The sequence below is a fragment of the Corvus moneduloides genome, chromosome 6, assembly GCF_009650955.1.
Source record: "Corvus moneduloides isolate bCorMon1 chromosome 6, bCorMon1.pri, whole genome shotgun sequence".
Taxonomy (NCBI): domain Eukaryota; kingdom Metazoa; phylum Chordata; class Aves; order Passeriformes; family Corvidae; genus Corvus; species Corvus moneduloides.
In genome coordinates this window covers 52,038,777-52,060,977 of record NC_045481.1, presented here as the reverse complement: position 1 = coordinate 52,060,977, position 22,201 = coordinate 52,038,777, and the positions used below count along the sequence as shown (strand labels likewise).

Sequence of the window (22,201 nt, the reverse complement as noted above, 5' to 3'; positions counted from 1 at the left end):
GATAAAACTGGTTTTGCATCTGTCTGCTTAGCAGCAGTGGCTGAAGTGTAGAGCACTGGTTATATTTGATTTCCATCGTGCCACAAGTGGGCTTTGAGCTTCTGTCACCTTCAGCTGTGCTGGTGTGTGACCTTCCCTCCTGCAGCTGCAGCCCCTCAGCATCTCTGGTACTGACAGAGGAGGGGCAATTGGCATCAGACAGCCTCACGTCCTTCCATCTACCTATAGCAACAGCGAGGAACAAGCTTCATCTAATTTGGCTGTGTGTGTGTGACAGAGCTTTAACCATGTTCATATTAAGTGGTTTTCCCTGGTCCTTGCATTGTTCAGCCCAGCCAGTCACTGTCTTGTCCCTTAATTTTTACATCCTGGCCCTTTGCCCTCCGTTTCCTTTTCACCTGCCCATCAGGCTCCTTTTGTCTCCCTCTCCTCCCAGTTCTGCCTCACAGATCTTAATTTTACCTCCTTGCATTTAATTCAGCCTCTTCCCTGCCTTCCTTTTCTTTTCTTTTCTTTTCTTCTCTTCCCTTCCCTCAGGTTCCCTGCAGGAAGAAGATGATCTCTTTCTCCCAGAGGAGACTTCATTTCTCAGTACAGCCCAGGGCTACAAAGGGAGGTTTTGCTTAGTGCTAACAATTTATTCTGAAGAAATTAGCAGCTAAATAAGTCTCTTTTTAGTATACACAAAAAATATTATTTTAAGATGGCTTCTAACATAGCCAAATCAGAGTGAGTTTACATATCACTGGTAGGAGTCCTTGGCACACAGGGCACTCCCTCCTGCCAGCCTTCAAGTCCTTGCCAAAGGATGCCACCCTTTCACAAAAAAGTGCAGCAAAGATGTTTAATATAACAAAATAACATATAATTTCATTTGGTTTTGGAAACGAACTGATCTGATGTCATGCAAGGGGGAATTGGAACAGTTGATCTCCTGAGGTACCTTCCTACCTGAATTACTTTGCTTCTATATAACTTTGCTTTAAATTGGAAAACAAAATGGTTATCCAGAGGTAGACACACAAGCTCAAAAACATCAGTGAAAACAAGTTAAATTTTGAATCCAGATCATGTGAAAATAGTGCCTTACAAATGCAAGCAATCCTACAAATAGGGAGGTATCCCAGAGCCATCAGGAATTGCAGGCCTTATGGGGTAGTTCTTTTTGTTCAAAAAGCTGCAAACCCATGAAATTTCTTTGATTTGATTCAAAAGACACGATTTGAAGATTTTTTTTTCCCTTTTAAGTGTCCTAGAAGTGGTAAACAGAGAAACAGCAATAATTTTGTATGGGAAGAAACACTGTCATGTCTGATAGTTTTATACAGGCTGGAAAACTGGAGACATCCTGCACCATTATAGCAAATGAACTCTCGAATTCTTATTTTATTCCTCTCTGCCCTTTTTGGTGAGTAGTTGGTGGTATCTGGGTTAACGAAAAATGTGTTCTCAGGAATGAAGGACAAACCATTGATGTGGGGGCTCAGGGGGTCTCAGGAGAAGAGCACTTGGGGATCAGAGGAGTCCTGGAGCTGAGCACTCACACTGCAGAGCAGGAAGAAAGCAGCAACATGGTCCCGTTGTCAGCCAGCTCTTCCGACAGGCCAGGCATCCTCAAGGGCTTGCTTCAAAAGCTGGCCTGCAGGAATGCTGCAGGAGCTCCTTACAGACAGCTGGAGTTGGGAGACTGTCACTTCTGATACTGAGAAGTTTTCATTTATATCTTGTCCCTGATGCTATGACTTAGTCTTACCCACCTGATTTATAATGCTGCTCTTATTTATTCTTATGCACCCAGAGAAACCTTTATTTTTTCAGAGCCTTAGAGTGCACTGTATCTGGCACAGCACAGTTCTGCTCCGAATTACTGCCAGTACAGTAACAGCAGTGCTGCCTGCACTCCATCTCCACCCAAAGTGCACCAGTCTGCCATGGTTTTTACTTCCATTTCTCTTACTTTGATGCTTTTCAAGTTTTCTACTTTGTCCTTTCCACCTCTGCAGCCTGTATGTGTTGGAGTGGAGATGGGCTGAGTCCTTGGCCTGTAGCCTTTCCACAGAGTCCTTTATTCTGCAAACTTCTCCGATTATTTTATCTTGTAGAGTTGTCACAGACCTCTGTCTCTGTCAGACCCTGGAGTTAATCCAGGATCAGGAGAGGCATGGGAGGGTGTAGGAGGGAAGTGTCAGGGATCTGGTTTTGCTACGCAGTTCATCAGCGGCCCAAGGGTAGGAGCTGCCCCAGAAAAGCAGGGCCATAGCCTGTGGTGAGGGTGTGTAACACCCGTGTGAATCAAGGAGTTACACCTGAGGAGGACAGAGCCTCCAGACTCCAGCCTCAAGTGGGAGGAAGCTCTCCTGAGCAGACAAGGGATGTGTGTCAGCGAGGTAACTCAGTCTCAAAGTGGTTGTGGCTGGAGCATGAATGTGTCAACAAGGCAGATGAAAGACTTCTGCAAACATGGACAAAGCAACATCATTTAATCAGCAGCAAGAAATGAGGAACATAAAAAGGTTGTGGAAAAGTAAACAGTGGAAACACTTTTTTGTGAATTTACATTTTTGGCTACGTTTCTCAATGTGAGGAAGCAGGGAGCCCAGATTTGGAGAGTTGGTCCCAGTCCAGGGCATGGTCCAGAGCACTGGCACAGCACAGAGCTGGCACCAGCCCAGGGTGAAAGAGCTGCTGTGTGGCTTGGCCCTGCATGTAAGGGGTGGCCTCCCTCCTCTCCTGGCTGAGGAAGCTTGTCTGTCCCTCAGGAGAACGGGAGGAAGGGAAGGGATATTTTTGGCTTCTCCTTCAATGGAAATGCCAAAATGACTGGGGGGGTGCATGTGAATAGTAAGGTGGGATCAGGAAACCACATCACAAGTGGTTGTCTGTGCTAGAGGCTTAATCCTGGATTTGGGAGATTCTCAGTGTGTGAGGCTCCCTTGGGTCTGTGGGAAATTCTAGGTGTAGAGGGGGAAGTGGGAAGGAATATGACTGTTGGCTATTGTTACAAAGAAAAGAGAGTTACCAAGGGTATTTGTGGAATATTTCCATTGGGAGTAGAAGGTGTAACGGCATATGACTTCAGCAGTTTGAGAGAGGAGGGGACTTGCAGTGTGCAACAAACCACAGTCCTTGAAACAAGCACAGCCAGCACCAACATCCCAGTGAGGGCAGTGTCCATTCCCTGTCCAACAGCGTGTCCTTCTCAGAGTGTGCTAATTGTGCTAAGATACAGATACAGCCTAAGCTTGTAGTTACTTGCTGGTTGGCCAAACTAGACATTGCTACCAGACATCCTCCCTATCTAAAGGACAAAAAGGTTCTTGTTAAGTCACAGTCATTTGCTTTTTGACATAGACTTAAACCGTCTAAGCAGTCTCCAAAATTCAGCAGAGTCACAGCTATGTCTGAAATTCCGGTGCCTCAGCTCTTAGTCTGAGCTTGTGTCTCCCCAGCCAGCAACACAACAAGGAAAAGGTTCTGTGTGCTATCATGAGAAAATGATTTGGGAAACAAAATAGCCCAGAGGAACGTAAATCAACTTTGAGTGGGAAAGAAGCAATGTCGTATTTTGCCTGTAACATGATAAAGGATCTCTTCAAGAGAAATTTGTCATTAAGAAATGTCTCAATATACTTGTATAATCTTGTATTATTACCTCCACGGGGAGAAGATCAAACACTGAAGGTTTTTTTAATCTAGTGCATAAAAGGCATAGAGAGAACCAAAACCTTGGCAAATTCCAAATAATTTTTTTACAAGATGACAACCATGGAAATAAAGAAGTGTTTTCCAGTAGAACAACAGCTAGAACATTATGCAGCATTCCTTTAAAACTGCACAGACCAAATGGAAAAGCCCACTCTCCAAACCAGCTCTCTGGAACTGCCCTAGAGTATTAAAAGTGAAAATATTTTGAAAATCTAACTTGGACTATTCTGTTGCTTTACTTTGTGTGCTTCACACACCTTAAAGAAAATAAACCATCTGACCTTACTGCTTAATTCTCATAAACAAGAACAGTTGGATAATGTGTGGGTTGCACATTTTGAAAGGAGAAACTGGAGCAGACTTGGTTTCCCAGGGTAGGCCCTTCTTTTTTACTTTATTAAATATGCTTCTCATCGATAATATCCCTTTAAAAGGATCTGAACTGTATTTTAGAGATTTAGGCTGGGGGTTCCCTTACACCCATCATCTCTGAATTTTACCTTACAAAATGTGAAATTTCACTCAAGTGAAAGGTGTGTATCCATTCTAAATATGAATCTTTCCAGCTAGGGCAGAGACACAGGCACTTTGTCCTTTGTGGGAGCAGTGTCCAGGACAGATGGCAGCAGGAGGTTCTGGGGGCTGAAAGCTTGGAGGGAATGTTTGATGGGGATGAGATGTCCCACAGGGAAAGATTTTTCTGAGGCTGAATTTGAAAAGCTGTGTGCAGAGTCCTAAAATTCAGAGGCCGAAATGCTGACAGGGTGGTGGCGTGACTCCCGTGGGGTGCTGCTGCAGGACAGCCCCATCATGGCTGCTCCCTGTGCTCTGCTCTGCCCCAGCCAGCTCCCGGGAAAGCGCAGGAAGAGATTCCAGTGTCCTGGGCCAGAGCCTGAAGCCTCCCCTAGCGTGGGAATACCACGCACAAGAGGATGCAGGGGCTGATTTACGTCACAGCACTGCGTGTAAAACAACATGTTACAAAAGGGCATTTTATAGAAAGGAAAAAAATACTCACTGAAGAGCAGAAGAATGTTTGCTTTCCTGCTTTTAGCTTAACATGGCTCTTTCTTTAGTTGCTCAGCTAAGATGACCGAATTTGTAGTAGGTGAAAATGCCAGGGAGTCATTGAAGTGATCTTGAGAAAGTGCTGGCAGTCTGTACCATCCACAGCTCTTCCAAAACACACCGCTGTGCTTTTTGTGGGAGATGCTTGAGACCAAAATATGCCACAATGGCAGCACCATTGCCTGTTATATATAAAAATATAAATTAGAGAAATGCATCATTTTACAAGAACCTTGTGTCAGGCAACATATGTTATAAACCCATGCTGGGATTGTCAGATCTTAAAGGAAGTGTCATTAAAACCAAACCGCAGATTATTTGCAGTAAAAGACAAGTATTTGTTCTTCCCCAACTTTTTCTCTCTTTGTCCTCTAATTCTCACATTTCTCATTCAGCAAACTTTGAAGGTTAATCACTGAAAGGAACAAACAGGTGAAACCTTTCCTCTGGCCTTGGAATAATCCACAACTAAAGTAAAAATGCTCATGAAGGTTATTCTGGTGGAGGTCTGATGCCACCTAAAGTCTCCACCAAGTCTTGCAGTAGAAGAAATGAGCATCTCTCCCCGGCATTTTAAAGCAGTAACAGCTCTGCAGTTATTATTTATAGTTCTTTGTGGCTACATTAAGCACAGCAGAAGTTTGCAGTGTGAGAAAATTAGTTCAATCATACTGGATCAAAATTTCTGTCACCTCAGCCAGCAAGAGGCAGATGTTGTATCTGTGATATGGGGAACCTGTCTTTATTTCCCTGATGCTAAAACTCGCTTGGTAATGATGTTCTTTAATTTTTAACATTTGGAAACCATGTGACTGCAAAAGAGAATCAGATTCAGTAGATGGAAGGACAACATATGCATGACATTTTCCATGATAATATCAAGCCTTAAATTTAGGAGATACCAATTTTAGAGTACTCTGCTGGGCAGGATCAATACCTTTATCACTGAAGTTGGTTAATAAGCCCTTTAAAAAGTATTATAATAAAAATATGCTGTTGTCAAAAATACACAGTCTTTGAAAATCGTGTTGCTTTTACCAGCTTTCCTTTGGAATAAGTATTGATTACTTTGGAATAAGTACTGATTGTTTTTATATCTGATTTGGTATTTCTTGAGGATTTTAATTTCAATTTTATTTTACTTTTCATTTTCCTTTGTTCCTGCATTAGCGCTTGACTTAAGAACAATACTATTATGCATTTTTACTACTGATGTGGTCATAACAGGCAAGATATGAAGTTGCTTTTGGATTTTAAGCGTTGTTCAAAGTGGCTGCTTTTGAGTGCTTTTGGGAAGATTGAATCTTGACTTCTAAATCCAATCATCTCCTGACTACTACAAAGCAAATGGATTTGGGGTGTTTACCTTTAGTTTGAAGTCTCCTGTGAACTACCACACTGCACAGTACAGAGAGGGTATGGACTGGAGGGGGACTAAGGCTGTCTGAAGTCAGAAGTGACAGAGATGGGCACTCGTATTTCAACAGGCAGAGTTTCTCAGCAGGTGGAAGGTGTTCTGAACCGAGAAAAGCCTTTGCTAACCTGGTTGTTCCTCTCTCCCCAGCACCCTGTCGAGCTGCTCCCACGCCGTAGTGGCCCTGCTGTACCCGTTCTCCTGGCAGCACACCTTCATTCCTGTCCTGCCCTCATCCATGATTGACATCGTGTGCTGCCCTACCCCCTTCCTGGTGGGACTGCTCTCCAGCTCTCTGCCCAAACTCAAGGACCTGCCCGTAGAAGAGGTAGGAGCTGCCACCACAATTGTTTGCTTGGAGTAAAGCTGGCCTCTCCCAAGAGAGGGCTGCCATTGGCACATAAATCCTCACATTTAATTTTTAATCTGCCTTTTTGTTTCTTCTCTGCCTGCTTCTCATGGGCAACTGCCTCTTGGCAAAACTGCAGCAGTAGCTTTACTCTCCTCTTTTATTCTGCCCCTCTTCCATATTTGGCACCTTGACAGAGACAGGTGAATATTTACGTGGTCACAAGTAAGGGTGTAAATATGCTGATTTGTTCTGGAACAAGAGGAAGCCATCTGCTATGACACCTCTGAATCCTAATGGAAGCTGTGCATGAAGCCATAGCCCACCCAGGAAACAAAACCTTTAACAATTTTAACTTCTAAGACTTTGTTGATACTGTATTGGAAATCAAATGAGAGTTGTACTTCATCAGCTCTTCTGGTAAAATACCACAAAAATATTCACGGGCACAGTCTTCTCTCTTGCTCCTATTAGTTTCCTGTCATTTTTCTAAGGAATTTTCTTGTGCTTGCTTCCAAGGCCCTGTGTGTGCCTCTGGCCCATGTAAATATCTAATCCGTTTTCCTTCCACTTTCTTAACATTGCTCTTCCACATCTTTCCAGCTCCATCTCTCAGCTTTGCTGCTTTGTTATTTTCAGAAGCCCTTCGGAAGCCCTGCTGCTTCCAGTGACACTGTTTTCTTTAAACCCCTCTGACACATTTTTGAAGTGCATGTTAACAAAAATTATTAGCAATAACTTGAGTAGATTTAAGAAAAAAAACCCTTTTAGCTTTTTTTTTTATATTAGTCTAGTATGAGATCTGTTGTATCTATGTTAAATTAGATTTTTAGCTCTAAAGAATACCTTCATGTTGTTTCATAAAGCACACAACCTCTTGTTTCACAGTAGGAATTTGATTCATGTTGAGGCTTGTTCAGCAGATGATCTTTTGCTATTAAAAAGCAATGAACAAATGAATGTTTTCTGTATCTTCAGGTATATTTCACTGCAGTGTTTTCTTTTCTTTAGGCTTTGATGGTTAACTTGGGATCTGATCGATTCATCAGACAGGTAAAGTACAGCTCAGAATGCTGCTGTGCAGTCTAGCAAGCTGTTTACTCCTACAGTATGATTGGGTTTCTTTGATCAGAGAGATTTGGCAGGACTTGTGTGTGCAAAGGGAAAGCGATTAGGGAGAAAAAAAGGTTCTCATTTTCTGTTCCACCTGCAAATAAGAACTTCTCAGGTATGCAGAAGGGATTGAGGCTGTGACTGTAAGAAGGAATCAAGAACTGTATTCACAATGGAAAGAAAACATCCGAAGATAATAACATCACCTTAGCAAGAAAACTCACACTGTTGGAAGTGAAAAGGACAAAAATTGCAAAGAAAATTCCTGATTGAGAGCACAAAAGTGGAGAATAGTTTAATGTGGTAGGAAAAGCAGGAGCCTTGTAAATAGGGAGATGAGAGATCACCATCTCCTGACAGTCACGTGGCACTAAATAATTTCAAGAACATCCATCTGCAGGTTGGATGAAGAAAATTTTGTGTACAATTCCCTGGATGTGGCTGATGAGCAATGGCTGCTGAGCTAAGGCTTCTGTGTCTACTTGGCTTCTGCTGAAGAAGCATTAAATAAGATGGAGAGACCAACAGGGGCAAGACTCAGAAAACAAGATAAACTGCAAAATAGTAAAAACAACTGTCAAGGACGAAAGGAGCTGTCTAAAACCAGCTACAGCAGCTGTGTGTACACCTAGCAAGGCTTCACTTGATGTGTATTTAGTTAAACACAACTATTTGGACTCTTTGTCATGTAAAGAGCTGATTCCACATTCTGTGTTTACCTGTTCTTTGGATTATCATTCCTGACTTTAATCTTATTAAGAATGACAAGAAATTTTGTTTAGGAGTATTTGTTAGTTGCACATAGATCTTCATTATTTTATTTATGTAGCTGTGACAGTAGCAGATACAAATATTTTTCATCTGAATTTTAAACCTTCTGGAAGTATTTGCTGTAGTTCCTGCAGAGATTAATTTGGCTTAAGGGTTTTCTTTTTTCCTCTATCAGATGGATGATGAAGACACACTATTACCTAGAAAATTGCAAGCTGCTCTGGAGCAGGCTCTAGAGAGAAAGAATGAACTGATAAATCAGGATTCAGATAGTGATTCAGATGACGGTAAGTTCATTTGGAAACAGGGACTTGTGTAAACAAACGTAGGTACAACTGTGACTTTCCATGCAGGAGAAAGAAAAATGGGACTTGACATCTCAGATACCTTTGGTGACATCAAAGGTTGTCTCTGAGCACACAGGGAATGAGACTGATGGCATCAACCCACAGTAATACCTCACCCATGACTTATTTTCATTTCTTTGTAAATGACATGGACTCCTGTGGGTCCCTCTGAACCTTTGCTCAAACAGAGCTTTGCAGTTAACTTGGCCCTAACTCAATCCAGCTAATTCTCCAAGCTTAGGGGTGTGTCTGAGTTTGGAGTTGGTCTTGGCACTCATATTTTCAGGGGAGAGAAGCAGGTTCCACCAGGAAAGAGTTTTAGCGCAAGGCAGGTTGAGTTGGCTCTGAAGGTTCATATTTCTCTTCAGCAGTGATAAAAACAGCCCAGGGTGAATTGAGATGTCTGTGGTTAAAAGGTATGGAACAGGCCCCTATTCAGTCTTTGAAATTTATTTCTAGTCATATGTATTACATATATAAAACTGTTTTAACATCTCAGAGACTATGAAAACCCAAATTCTACAACAGACCCTTTTGGATCAGTTTTTGGTACAGGCTTATTATCCTCAGGGAAAAATATTTTAATACTGAGTCATTCAGAAGTTTCTGAAGAGAACTTGCTCAAGAGTGAAAATAGGAGGTATAATTTTGATGAAACACCCATCAAATGTTTAATTTTCTGAGCTGTTTCCTGAGGATTTGTAACTGTCGTTGACTCTTGGTCACGGAACACCAATTCTGCAGACTGGCACTCGTGGTTATGGCGCTGTCACCCTCTCCACGTGCATCCAGGTGTGCAGGGAGCCGCTGCAATTCCCCTCAGTTGTTAGCATGGTATCAGGGAACCGGGAGATGCTCAACCTGGCCCTGCGGGGATAATGCTGACAGCTCTGGTAGCAGCTGATTTTGGTGTCTTATTGCCGCCTTATTTTGCAGAATGTAACACCCTGAATGGATTAGTGTCTGAGGTTTTTATCCGATTCTTTGTGGAGACAGTTGGCCATTATTCCCTGTTCCTAACCCAGAATGAAAAAGGAGAGCGTGCCTTCCAAAGGGAGGCTTTCCGTAAATCTGTGGCCTCCAAGAGTATCCGCCGCTTCTTGGAAGTTTTCATGGAATCCCAAATGTTTGCTGGCTTCATCCAGGACAGAGAGCTGCGGAAATGCAGGGCAAAAGGTAAGGGTGGGTGTTTCCCCTGCGGTGCGGGTTTCGCTGTTCCGCTCCTGTCCCGCGGAGAGCGGCAGTGTCCGTCCCCGTGCGCTCGCCGGGAAAGCGGAAACGCATCCCTGAGGTCCTGCCCGCTCAGCCGGAAGGTGGCTGCGAGCGGAGGCTGCCGGAGGCACTGCCCGCGCCGGGGCCGGGAGTCGGGGCCGGGAGTCGGGGCCGTGCGCGGGGACCGCGGCATGCGGGATCAGCCGGACACGGCTCACCCCGGCGTCCTTGTCTCCCTCTGCCACAGGGCTCTTCGAGCAGAGGGTGGAACAGTATTTGGAAGAGCTCCCGGACACGGAACAAAGTGGAGTAAACAAGTTCCTGCGAGGCCTCGGTGAGGAAAACCTTTAGAAGTATTTCTGAAATGAGTTTTCATGGTGGTGGTGGGTTTTGATTTTTTTTTTTGTTGGGTTCTTTTGTTTTTGCTTTTTTAATGTAAAAAAGCCTTACCCGAAGTGAAATAAGGTAGTCAAGCAGTTTCAGCATGATAGGAAATACAAAAATGAAAAAATGAAAACATAGTTAAAGGTGATAAAACCAGATCTAGTTACGATCCTTGTTAACACTTTCATTTTCACTTGAGGATGGGGGAACCATAATCGAGGAGTGGAACAGGAAGGGTCTGAGCAGTCGGTGTTCTGTAACTCCGCTCTCCCTGCTGGTGCCGAGTAGAAGAGTTACCCCACAGCAATTACAAGTTAGACCCATTTGCTGTCACTTTTGATTGACTTTTGGTATATGCTAGAGACTGACGGTGTGCTTCCTTTAGGTAACAAGATGAAGTTCCTTCACAAGAAGAACTAGCTCCTTCCTGCTGCAACACCAGCCCAAAGACTGTTTAATGGCACTGCGCGAGACACCTGCAGCGTTCCAGAGTGCGGAGAGGGAGGAGAGCGGAGCGAGCTGAGGGCAGCTCCAGGCGGTGACTGATGCTGTCAGACAGTGTGCCATGTGATGGCTCCTCCATGTACTTGGGTAGAGTTTGTACATAATGTGCTGTAAGCTTTTGTAACTGATTTTGTAATGAGCGAGAAAACTGTGGTAAATATTTGTATATTCCTGAGAATAACAGGTGCTTGTTTTTTTCTTTAGTATGAGTTGAGTTATGCTTGGTGCAAAAATGAGTAGCTGATAATGTGCAGCTGACTGTCTCAGCAGAACCACTGACTTCAAGGGATGTTTGATGCCTGAACACTGCGGGGTGAATGAGCTTGGGTACGTGGGAGAGGTTGTACGCACGGGGCCGCCCTGGTGCGGCACAGGCGCTTGTCTGTTTGTTTGTTTCCTTCTAATTAATTTTAAAAGAGAAATACAAAGTAACTTGATAATAAGGTACTTGGTTCACATTGCAAAACCTCCACTAGGTTTGAACTCTGGTCAGTAAACTCCTTGTAACCCATTCTGCACTAAGACTGCTAAGCCTGGGGAGATCTCAGCTCTCTGACATGCAAGCTGCAGCGAGTAGGTACAGTACAGCCTTTCCTAATGTATGTATGTATGGATCCTAATAAACTCTGTAAATAGACCTGTTTGTTTATATTCATTGCACACCTCTGCAGTTCCTCATGTGGAGCAGGTACAAACCCAGCAACTTGCCTGTGATTTTTAAATGAATTTCTAATTAAAATGTAAAGTGGTTATTACGAACCTGTCTTTTGGTAGGTTTGCTATTTCATGGCATGTAGTTTGGGTTTTCTTCAATGTTTTTCACTGGGGCTAAGACAAGGCATTTTATATGCCTTTTCAAAAAATTTTATCCAACAGAAGCATCTATTAAAACACTTTTTTCATGTGTTAGCAGCGAATAATTTTATCATATCACAGATACTGCTCTTGAGCTATAGTATTTTCAGGTTGGCTTTGTGTTGTGCATGGTGCTCAAGTGTCACATTCATCCTTGATCTGGAAACAGAACTCCTGTTGAGGTTCTGTAAGTTTTCCCATAGTCTGAAGAAGAAAATACAAAATGCTTCAATATGTTGCAAGTCTGACAGATAATAAAAATTAGCTAAAGCCGCTTACCTTTAAAGGAAACCCACCACGCTTTGTGTTTCGGCATTCGCAGCGATTGCTGTAGTTAGATCGACTTTGAGGCTTGCGCAATTCCTAACCTGACAGTGGTTCTGGTTTGCTATCAGCCTCATAGAGCAAATTTGAGGGGCTATTCACTAAAAAGGTGAAGTCGTTTCCTTTTTCAATTACCTCCCTCACACTCGAAAATACACAAAAGCTTTTTAAATGCACATGAAATGTCTGTAAAATACCAGGTGCTTTTGATTCAGGGGAAATGTCATCACAACTGGTAACTCCCATTAGTTTTACTCTCTAATGTCACTTGTATAGGTGGCTTCTGGCCTTTTTATAAACAACAGCTGCTAGTAAATGTAGGGGGACATACTTATTCCTCTGAAGAAAATGATGGATAAAACTATCAGGATGTTCTGTGGAATTACTGCAAAGGCAAGACAAAGCCATGGAATGCTGATGTACAATAATGTGGCACTGTAAAACCCATCTCCTGTGCCAAAGCTGTTTTCCTCCATTTGCAATTTAAAAATTTAGGGAGAAAGCTTTTAAACATTGTATTATCCATCAACATGTTCCCGCTTTTGTAATGTGAATCAGAGGATACTACTAGACAAGGTGAGATCATGTCCCAAAAAGACTGTAGGTGCCTCCTTGATCCTCACACTGCAGCTGTATAAAACAGCCCTTGTGTTACCTTGGAGGTCTGTGTCTGAAAGGATCAGATGAACAAAAACCAAGGAGTGCATTATTTTCCCTACTAAATTCGTTGTTAAAACTAATGGTGTTCCTGAGCATGGAACACTGTAAGTGCACCAGGGAAATCCTGAAGAAAAATAAATCCAGTGCAGAGGCCTGTGTTTAAAATTGGTAAAGTTCTGTTTAAAATCTTAACAGTACAAAATCCATTAAAAAAACCCCTAGGAACCAAGCTTAAGAAACAGTAACACTCCAGGAATTCACATTCCAGTGTGGCAAATAATTGTGTTTAAGGACGTAGTTTTCATTTTCCCATTGTTACGGATGTTTAATAAAGTGACCAAACTTGCAAGTGTTCCTAAATTCTGGTCGAAATGCTGCTTTTCCGCGGCGGGAACAGGCGCGAAGCTGTGCCCGGCTGTGGGCGGAGCACGCACCGCCCCTCAGAGCTCCGCCCTGTCCTTCCCGCCTCAGCGAAGCCTCGCGAGATCTCGGCCCCGCCCGCCCGCCCCCCGCGCCTTTGCCCGCTCTCGCGAGAGCCGCGCCCTTTCTCTCTTTCGCGCACGCCGACAAGATGGTGGGAGCTGCGTCCGGGCCGGGAGGGGATGGGATGGAATGGGACGGGATCGGGATCGGGACCCCGCGGCCGCCGTGCCTCGCTCCCGCAGCGGGACGGGCCTGCGGAGTAGCGGAGGGTGGTGGGGAGGCGCGTCTCCGAGCCCGCGGCGGGCGGGAGCGGTGCGGGGAGGCCGGTCCGCCATGGCGCCCGGGTGTGCGGGCCCCGGGGCGGGCGCTGGGTTCTCCTGCCGCTCGCTGCCCCCCTCACTCACGGCTGCTCTCCCCATTCCCCGCAGCCTTCCAGGCTAAGGAAGACCCGGAAACTGAGAGGTCACGTCAGCCACGGCCACGGCCGCGTGGGTGAGTGGAGAGGCGGCCGCGGGTGCGCTTGGGCGGCGCGGCCCTGCCGGGGCTTCCCCGGCACTGAGGAGATGCTGCTACCCTTCCCGGATCCCAGAAAAATGGGGCTGTGGCTGCAGGGGCCCGCCCGCATTGTGCGAGGTAGTGCTGAAGGCCGCAGCCTGCGGGGGCAGCTGCCAGGTGATGGCCTGATCGAGCCTTGCACGTTTTAGACTCCCTGGATTTGTAACTTAAGCAGTGCTCAGCCGATCAGTACTGGATATGCGACATTTTAAACTTACAGAGCAGTGCAGTCTCCCTTTTTAACTCTGTTCATTCCTACCTTGTCACACGACAAGATAGAATAGCTAGTTTAATTAGTTTAAATTGGTATTGAAAGTATCTCTAAGTATTATATGTAATATTAATGTAACAAAATTTTTCTTCTTAGGCAAACACAGGAAGCATCCTGGAGGACGTGGTAATGCTGGTGGTTTGCACCATCACAGGATTAACTTTGATAAATAGTAAGCTAACGTTCTAAATATATACTAGCAACATGTATGCTCCTGAAGTAGAAGCAACTAACTTTTATATGTGAATAAACAAGTTTTCTTGCAATCCTACATTTTTTCTTTTAATGGGAAGTGTGGCATTATAGCTCCTCATGTCCCCACTTACCCTAAAATCAAAGGCCTTCTCACTTGGAATGTTGGAGTTCAGTGCAGATTTAGGTAAAGTTGGCCAAATTTGCCCGTTACAGTGTGTTCCCTGCTTAACAGTGCTCACACAGCAAATTCAGAATGCAGTGTTGAATCCAAACTGCATCCTGTTATCTGCATCCTATAAAGGTGAGGGATGTTCTCTGATTCCCGAGACTATAGAGTCACATCTGGGCACTGCCTGTGGTCCTGGTGTGCTGGAGTCCTCGGACAGGAACCACTAATCTCTATTCACTGGCTGTGCCGTTCCTGGCTCAGTCAGTCACCGGGTTAGTGACAGCTGTGCCAGAACTCCCCAGGCAGGGCAGGCGTCGCTGGGCTCACAGAGTTGGGGCTTCTCTGGAAATACACAGTCACCAGTGAGGGGGATTGAGTTGTGAGTTCAAGGGAGAAGAAGCACTTGGAGTAATTTTTCCTTGGTTTGGATACTAATCGTTACTGCACCTAAGTCCTACATACATTGATATGGAAAAAGGTATAATGTGACATTTTGATTACTTCGATCATGTAAGATGCTTGTTCCAGTGTCATTTTGTAGTTCTGCTTGTTCAGGATGAATTAAAAATGTGATATAATGTGGAATGTGTTTCTTCCACAGTCACCCTGGTTACTTTGGAAAAGTGGGCATGAGACACTATCACTTAAAGAGAAACCAGAAGTTCTGTCCCACTGTCAACCTGGACAAGCTGTGGACACTGGTCAGTGAGCAGACGAGGCTCAACTACGCCAAGAACGAGGCCGGACTTGCCCCGGTCATTGATGTTGTGCGCTCGGTGAGTTCCTGCTCGGACTCAGCCCTGGCATTCCTGCTCTCCATGAGTGCCTGAGCTTTGCCTGTCCCACTGGGGAAATGCTGAACTGCAGATAAGCTCCAGTGCTTTAGTTCCCCATAGAGGTTCTTGAGACAGATCTCTTGGGCTGTAAGTAGTTAGAGAGGCACTTAGGCTGTTACATTTTTTCCTGTAAGAACTTTTTCTCCTATTGGTGTGTGTTTGTGGACAGGCACTGCCCTCCTTTGGGTAGGTGGTGAAAGATGGCTCGTTTGAAATGTTCCTGAAGGCATGTACAGAACTTGACATTGTGTGAGACCAGTTCTGCCCCTTGTCCACCCTCGAGACTAGAGTCACATCTCCACATGTGTGGTTGTCTTGGTGTGCTATAGTTCTCGGACAGAAACATCTGATCCATATTCACTGGCTGTGATGTCCTGTGTCTCAGCCAGCCACCGAATCAGGGACACTGCTCTGCCAAGTGCTGATGTTCTGCCTCCCAAATCAAACACCTGCCTTGGCCACTTGGGCCCCACTTCTCACCAGCAGTGACTTCAGCAGCTGTTGTGTTAATAGTCATGTGTCGTGATTGTCCTTTTATGTAACGAATTGACTGGATGAGGTTATGGTGATCATGGTTTTGTTTTTAACTGGTGTGTGCTTATAGACAGGCCTGAATGTCGGAGCCTGCAAGCTGATTACGAACACTGAACTTGTTCTTTAAATCTTTCTAGGGCTACTACAAAGTGCTGGGCAAGGGGAAGCTGCCCAAGCAGCCTGTCATTGTGAAAGCAAAGTTCTTCAGTAGAAGAGCAGAGGAGAAGATCAAAGAAGTTGGTGGTGCCTGTGTGCTTGTCGCATAAAAGTTTTTGTTTTATTCAAATCTTTTGAATAAACAAAATGCATAAAGTGAGCTGATTTATAGAAGTTTGGGTTGTTCTGATTTTTCTTTCCTGACGTGTCCAGACACTGTTCACACTTCAGTCTTACCTGGTCAGTTATTTCTGGCAGTTTTTTATCAGTGGTTTCACTGCTTCTCACTTCACTGTGAACTCGCCTGACTGCAGTGTTTGGTACCTTCATTGTTTCATCTTTACAGCGTTGCAGAATAGGTTCTGTATTTGTGCTGCTCTTTTGTTGGTGATCCTCTCTACAGCTGTCTGCAAAAAGGTGACTTGGGGGTTCTTGTACCCTGAAGTGGCATCCAGGGGAGGTCTGTGGGGATGGTGCCCTGGCCTGTGGGAATGGAGCAGCAGGAGTGAGGATAAAGAAATGCAGTGCAGCAATGCAAAGTGGTAGGAGTCTACCAGAAATGCTGTGTGAAAGAGACTTGGCATGGGAATTGTACCAGTGAGCTTTTGGCATAGCAAAAAACTCTAGTCCTGTTTCCACCAAGGTGGGATATAGGAGGGGAGGAAGGGGAGATCCCTGGGTGCAGTGAGGGACAGACGGGAAGAGCTGAAATAGATTTGAGGAAACAATTTAGGGTTTCTACTTTGTTACTGCTGCAATCTGTGCCCTCTGAGCTGGATACAAAAATCCTGCAGTTCCCTGGTGTGGGACAGAGCTGGTGCCAGCTATCCTCAAGCTTCCTTAAGGTGGCAAAGCAGTGGCACAGCTCTAGAGCAGCTGTGTATGAAGTTCTGATGTATTGGGTTTAACATGACTACCTAAAATGATCCCTGCTTGGTTGTAACATCAAACTAGGACTTCTGGTGTCTGCAAGGCTTTTTGGCCCTTCATGCCAAAGCAGGGTTTAATGGTAAAAAAATCAAATAACTAAAGCCAGTGGTTTAGTTATTAACTGGTTCTCAAGTGTCAGACCAAAAGCTTATAAACACTGTCACTTAATTTATGTTTGCTGCTTTACTGTTGATAGTTGCAAATTACTTTCTACTGTGTGTGATAGAATCCTAGTTAATCAATTTCTAACCTAGTGTTTGGCAATAACTTAATTTAGAGGGCTTTTAGGGTGAGGTTGATGTGCATTCCATTTATAAAAGAGTTCATCTTAGCCCATGGTACTGCTTCCTGTGAACAGCTCAGACATAAATGAGCAGTTCGTTCCAAAATGCAGAGGTAAGGATATGGGAACCCTCACTGGCTGCTGGAACTGCTGTTGCCTAGTATGTGATGCTGGGTGTCGCTCCATCCACCACAACTCTCTGGGCCCAGCCATCCATCCAGTTCTTTCAGTGAACAGTGCACCCCTCCAAGCCATGAGCAGCCAGTTTCTCCAGGAGAATGTGGGAAATGGTGTCAAAGGCTTTCCTGAAGTCCAGGCAGGCAGACAACAGCGACAGCCTTTCCCCCATCCACGAAGTGGGTCACCTGGTCATAGAAGGAGATCAGGTTGGTCAAGCAGGACCTGCCTTTCACAAGCCCACAGTGACTGGCTCTGATGCCCTGGTTATTGCACTAGTGCCACTTGATGGTGCTCAAGATGATCTGCACCATGACCTTCCCCAGCATGAAGGTCAGGCCTGTAATTCCCTGGATTCTCTTTCCAGGCCTTCTTGTAGCTCATTACATACATCAGCCTTCTCCTCCTCCGACTGCCTGCCTACTGCTTTGCACACATGCCTCAGAACAAAATTTTAAACACATTTTTTTCACTCTTATTCTTTCCCTTCCTGCCAAAAACATTCGACACATCTTTGTACATTGTTCAAAAGGCATACACTGAAATTCACAGTAACCTGTTGCTGCTCAGCCAGCCCCAGATTTGGCTTTTAAGGTGACAGAGCATTTCCCAGTATCAGGCTTTGTTTGCACTGATTCTCTGTGCATGGATGCTTTGGGCTGTGGTTTCTCTGTGTCAACAATGTGGTAGTTTCAGACCTCAACTTCCTACTGCAGAAATCACATGTTTTTGTAGGTGCTACTTTGTCTTCTTAGTAACAGGAGCTGCAAGAAATGACAGAGATGGAGTGAGCTGGGACACTGTGCTGCTCTAGTGACGTTTGCCTTTGATAGGTGGTCGATGAAGATGCACTGTGAAAAGTAAGCTCGTGTAATAGGCACTGATATGATGTTAGTTAAACCACAGGCCCAACTGGCACAGCTCATTTCCAAAGGGACCTCTGGTTTTGGAATTAGAATATGAAGTTTTAGTGGTAGGTTTGAATTTATCTAAGTAATTTGTCAGTCACGATGGTGGACATCTACCTAGTTGAATGGGTGTGAAATAGGATGCAGACTTCAACATAGGGTCCATTTTTTCCTCTAAAGTATTTTAAATACCAATGACTTCAGGATACAACACTTAACAAAACTACTGGTTGTTAATTTCTGAGGCATCATTTTTTGTGTTGCAGAATAAAAGCCCAAACCCAGAGCCACTTACTAACCATTTCCACTGGAATCTAGCAGAAGACAGAATCCCTCAGGAGAACAGATAGCCCTAAGGTTAGAGCTGCTGCTCTTCTGTGCTGTGGAAATCTGGAGATTGCAGCTTCAGTTACATCCTGCTGGTAGTGGGGCCACCATGCCAGGGCAATTGGCAGCTACGTGGGACTCTGGTCCCAGGAGGTTGGATCAGCTGGAAGAGTGACTCCAGAGGAAATGAGGCTTTATTTGCTTTTTCTCCTCTGATACACTTGCAGGAGTTTCCCTTTGCAGTCTGTATCTGATCAACATCTCTTACAATCTCAGAACTGAGGATGAAATATGAACTGCAAAATTCTTAGTTGACCTTGGGGAGCTTAGGCTGGTGGGAGGAACACTGGGAAGCGCAGGTCTGGTCTATAATCTGATCTGTGGCCATCTTGATAATCAAAATTTGATTACTGCAAAGTGCATTTTCTATAAAGATTGTCAGCAGATGCTGTACATTTTTCAAGGCAGCTTTCTAACATGCATTGCTGAAATGATGGATGTATGGGTATTATTTTCTTTACCTGAAAACTGTAAAATATTTGAGTGAAATTGTAAAGGCAGTCAGAGAATCTCATCATTTTAATTGCACAGTTTCAGTGCTTCTAGCAGGAAATGTACAGCATGTGACAGTTCAGTTTTGTAAGTAGATCAATAGAACAGATTAGTTCAGTTTTTACAGAAGTTGCTAGTATTAGAGACATAGTGGGATCATGGTTTGTAAACCTTAAACCACACTTTCCTGCACAACAATCTGCAAAGATATTCTCCTCTGTAAAGCAGGTATGTGATTTCCAGCTGCAAGAAGCTTCTTTTTTCACGGGGGCTAAATGAATGTTGTTTGTTTGATCGTGCATCCCGTGTTGCCCTCTGGTTTGTGCTTGAGTGATCAAGTGTTTTGTGAACTGCAGGGCTTGTCATGAGCCATTTTGTGACTCTTCGTGTTTTCGGGGCCAGACTTCAGCCAGCAGGAATGGAAACCCTGGATCTGCTGAGGAATTGTTTGGTGTGCAAGTGGGACCTGCGGAGGAGGGACCCCAGAATGCTGCCCTGCCTCCATTCCTTCTGTAAGGACTGCCTTCCAGATTTGGTTCAAGGATACAGCTGTATTCCCACTGAGTATGAAGTTCTCTATGAAGGTAATATTTAAAAATCTCTGGCTTGTGCTCTTTCCAATACAGTATTATAAAAAGAGATGGATTAAGAAGTAATTTTTGAGGCCTATTCTTCTACAGCACTACTTTAAATTGATAAACTAGGAGTCAAGGTTTGTGTGAGCAGAGAGTGGGTTGGGAACCAGCCACCTTCATTATGTTTTTCATCCAACAGCAGCGTTTTGAAGAGAAATGACACAGGGAACATTTCAACATTTTTCAGAATGGGCTGAATGTTTCACTTACCAAGTTGAAATGATGAATATTTGATTTTCTTAGCTTAATAAATGAATAAATGCTACAAGATAGCTTTCAGACCACATCTTTTTTGCAATCTTTTTGACATGCTGGACTTCTGGTCTATGGTTGTAGTGATAGTTTTGTTCTTCCTTCACCCCCTCCTTCAGTGCCTCCCCAACAACAACACAAAAACATCCAATTCTTTGTTTCTAACAGACGTAATAATAATTATTAGAATATGTGTATTATTAGAATATGCACTGAAACTCTTCCTTTTATCTCGTTGTGAATGTTGTTTCTCTCTACCTGAGTTAGCTTGTGGCTAACTCACCCTAACAAGCTGAGTAAACTAGTGAGGGTGAGAAGCATTTCTGGCTGTGCCTTTTGAAATCCTGAAATTATCTGTTCTGTTTCTGGTAGTGATATTCATAGAAAATGTGTAACTTTTTTTGGAGTAAAACCTAGATGACAGAATATAGTAATTTTTACTAAATGAGTCTTAATTGCCGTGAGGAAGCATTCCAGACTCATTACTAATTTATACAAGGAGCAAAGGCATATTGATAACTTCTAGTTTCACAGGCTTTGAACTTCAGTTGAGTGAGAGGCAGCATTTATTATCTCTTCCACTGCAAATTTTAGAAATGTGTAGGAAGAGAAAATACCTTCCCTGAGGTGCTGGTGATCAGAATTGATGAGATGACATAAACTAGACTAGTTCAGGTTTGAGAACAAATGGAATCAGGGTTAAGAGGTGGCTGTTGAAAGGCTAGCAAAACACAAAAGCTAAAGGAAAAGTCAAAGGAAAAAGGCTGTTCATGTGTAGGGTACAGACAGAGAAAGATACGAAGGTAGGAGAAGGAGAGAAGGAGAGTGAGGCAGTAATTCCTAGTAATGTCTCCTTAAAAATTTTAATGCTCATTCATAGTAGGCCTAAAGTCTGAGGGATGTCTGTAATAAAACACTGCTGAAACAAGCACTCCATTAGTTTTTATGCATCTGCATTTGACGTCTCAGCCATTCCTCTCCTCCTTCTTTCTGTTTACTAAGTGGAAAAGTGAATTTCTACCACTTGCTGATCTCGGATGAAGTGCAGCTAGAGGTTCTCATGAGTTGTTCAAATATTGGATATTTCTATAAGCTGGATCAGGAATTGTTTGTCTGTAGCAAAATGGAATAAATACTAGTTTATTTCTGTGTTCCTGAAGTTTCTCTGTTTACTTCTTCATTCTTGTGTAGATAGGGAGCTTCTGTGGGAAAGAGCAAGACTAGAGAAAGAAATAATGAGCAGTGATGACCCAGTAAATGAAGTGAGACAGCAGGTGCAGAGACTCAGTTAATCTAGGAGCAAGGGAAGCAGCAAAACCAAAACATCTGTGTCTCTTAATTAAGTCAGTGACTGAAACTGCAGCCACCATAGGTCAGGCAGGATGAATTTGTGAACTCTTTTGATGGCATGGTGTTAAATGTTTGTCTTATCTGCACTGGTTGCTGAATTACAGGCACTACAATTCCAACTCAGTTTTCGGTGTTATCTTTAAGTTTGATCAGATGTAGGTGCCAGTGATAAACTGTAAGTGCAAGTGCTAAGCCATTTTAGCTGAGTAAATTCAAACTATTGCCTGTAAGCAAAATGGGTTCCTTACTCACTAGGAATTCCTCAAGCAAGATGTGAGGATGGGAGAAATGAATGTATTTGCAAGTGAAGTCATTCTGTGACATTTGTCACAGAAGGAGTATTTGAATGTGCAGGTTTCTGTATGCTTTACTACAAGTAATACACTGCTAACATAAAGCTCTTTTCTAGTTTATTGTTTTGTACTGAAATTGCTGAAAAGCTGGAGGTAAGTGGTCCTGACATTTGATGGGTGTTGGTGTTGGAACTTACTTTTATTCCTGTGTGTTTAAGGTGACTCATGAATGAAAGCCCTGAGACAGCAGCCAGAGCTCCTATGGAAAAGCTGCATAGACATCAGAATTTATTCATAGCTGTGAGAACTGAGAGTCTGGGAGTAATTTGAGTGGAAAAAGAAAGTTATCTTTGTGAGTTTGGCTCCTACATATGTTTTTTCTATGAAGGGAAATTTAAGATTCTCAAGCCTTTCTTTCCTATTTTTTATTTTTTTTTTTATTCTTTGCAGGCCAGTGTTGCTTTCCTATTTTTATTCTTTCTCTTCCTGTAACAGAGAATCCACATTCTCCTGCTTTGCAGATCTGCATGTTATGTGCTTCCAGTCTGTTTACTGCATGGGAAAGAATAATTTTGAAAAGAGGGCTTGGGCAAGAAAAAGAAAACATTCTTACATCTCTTGAGATGGAAATGTCTCAGATGAGGACTTT

General features: G+C 43.7%; 3 protein-coding genes and 2 non-coding genes across 13 annotated transcripts in view; all 5 read left to right on the top strand.

The window, feature by feature from the left end:
- The window catches only part of DENND2B (DENN domain containing 2B), a 154,678-nt gene extending 142,670 nt beyond the window's left edge, over positions 1–12,008 (top strand). For all 7 annotated transcript variants that reach the window (XM_032113419.1, XM_032113413.1, XM_032113415.1 and 4 more), the window contains 6 exons: positions 6,338–6,515; positions 7,548–7,589; positions 8,596–8,707; positions 9,704–9,943; positions 10,227–10,313; positions 10,749–12,008. In XM_032113419.1, the coding sequence (XP_031969310.1) occupies positions 6,338–6,515; positions 7,548–7,589; positions 8,596–8,707; positions 9,704–9,943; positions 10,227–10,313; positions 10,749–10,783 (694 nt within the window). In that variant the 3' untranslated portion in view covers positions 10,784–12,008. The remainder of the gene's footprint in view (positions 1–6,337; positions 6,516–7,547; positions 7,590–8,595; positions 8,708–9,703; positions 9,944–10,226; positions 10,314–10,748) is intronic.
- A 1,187-nt stretch (positions 12,009–13,195) lies between these two features.
- On the top strand, positions 13,196–16,019 carry RPL27A (ribosomal protein L27a). The gene is made up of 5 exons (XM_032113421.1): positions 13,196–13,280; positions 13,558–13,621; positions 14,052–14,127; positions 14,921–15,095; positions 15,827–16,019. Exons 1-5 carry the CDS (start codon positions 13,278–13,280, stop codon positions 15,953–15,955), a joined length of 447 nt encoding a protein of 148 aa, XP_031969312.1. The 5' UTR covers positions 13,196–13,277; the 3' UTR covers positions 15,956–16,019.
- Positions 14,472–14,604, top strand: LOC116446236. Its single transcript, XR_004241102.1, has one exon. It is a non-coding gene; the product is annotated as a small nucleolar RNA SNORA3/SNORA45 family (small nucleolar RNA).
- LOC116446238 lies at positions 15,433–15,564 on the top strand. Its single transcript, XR_004241103.1, has one exon. It is a non-coding gene; the product is annotated as a small nucleolar RNA SNORA3/SNORA45 family (small nucleolar RNA).
- Positions 16,020–16,116: 97 nt separating the features above from the next.
- Positions 16,117–22,201, top strand: part of TRIM66 (tripartite motif containing 66) — a 49,908-nt gene continuing 43,823 nt past the window's right edge. For 2 of the 3 annotated variants that reach the window (XM_032113411.1, XM_032113410.1), the window contains exon 1: positions 16,117–19,606. In XM_032113411.1, coding sequence (XP_031969302.1) covers positions 19,387–19,606 — 220 coding nt within the window. In that variant the 5' untranslated portion in view covers positions 16,117–19,386. The remainder of the gene's footprint in view (positions 19,607–22,201) is intronic. The other variant, XM_032113412.1, reaches the window with a different exon arrangement.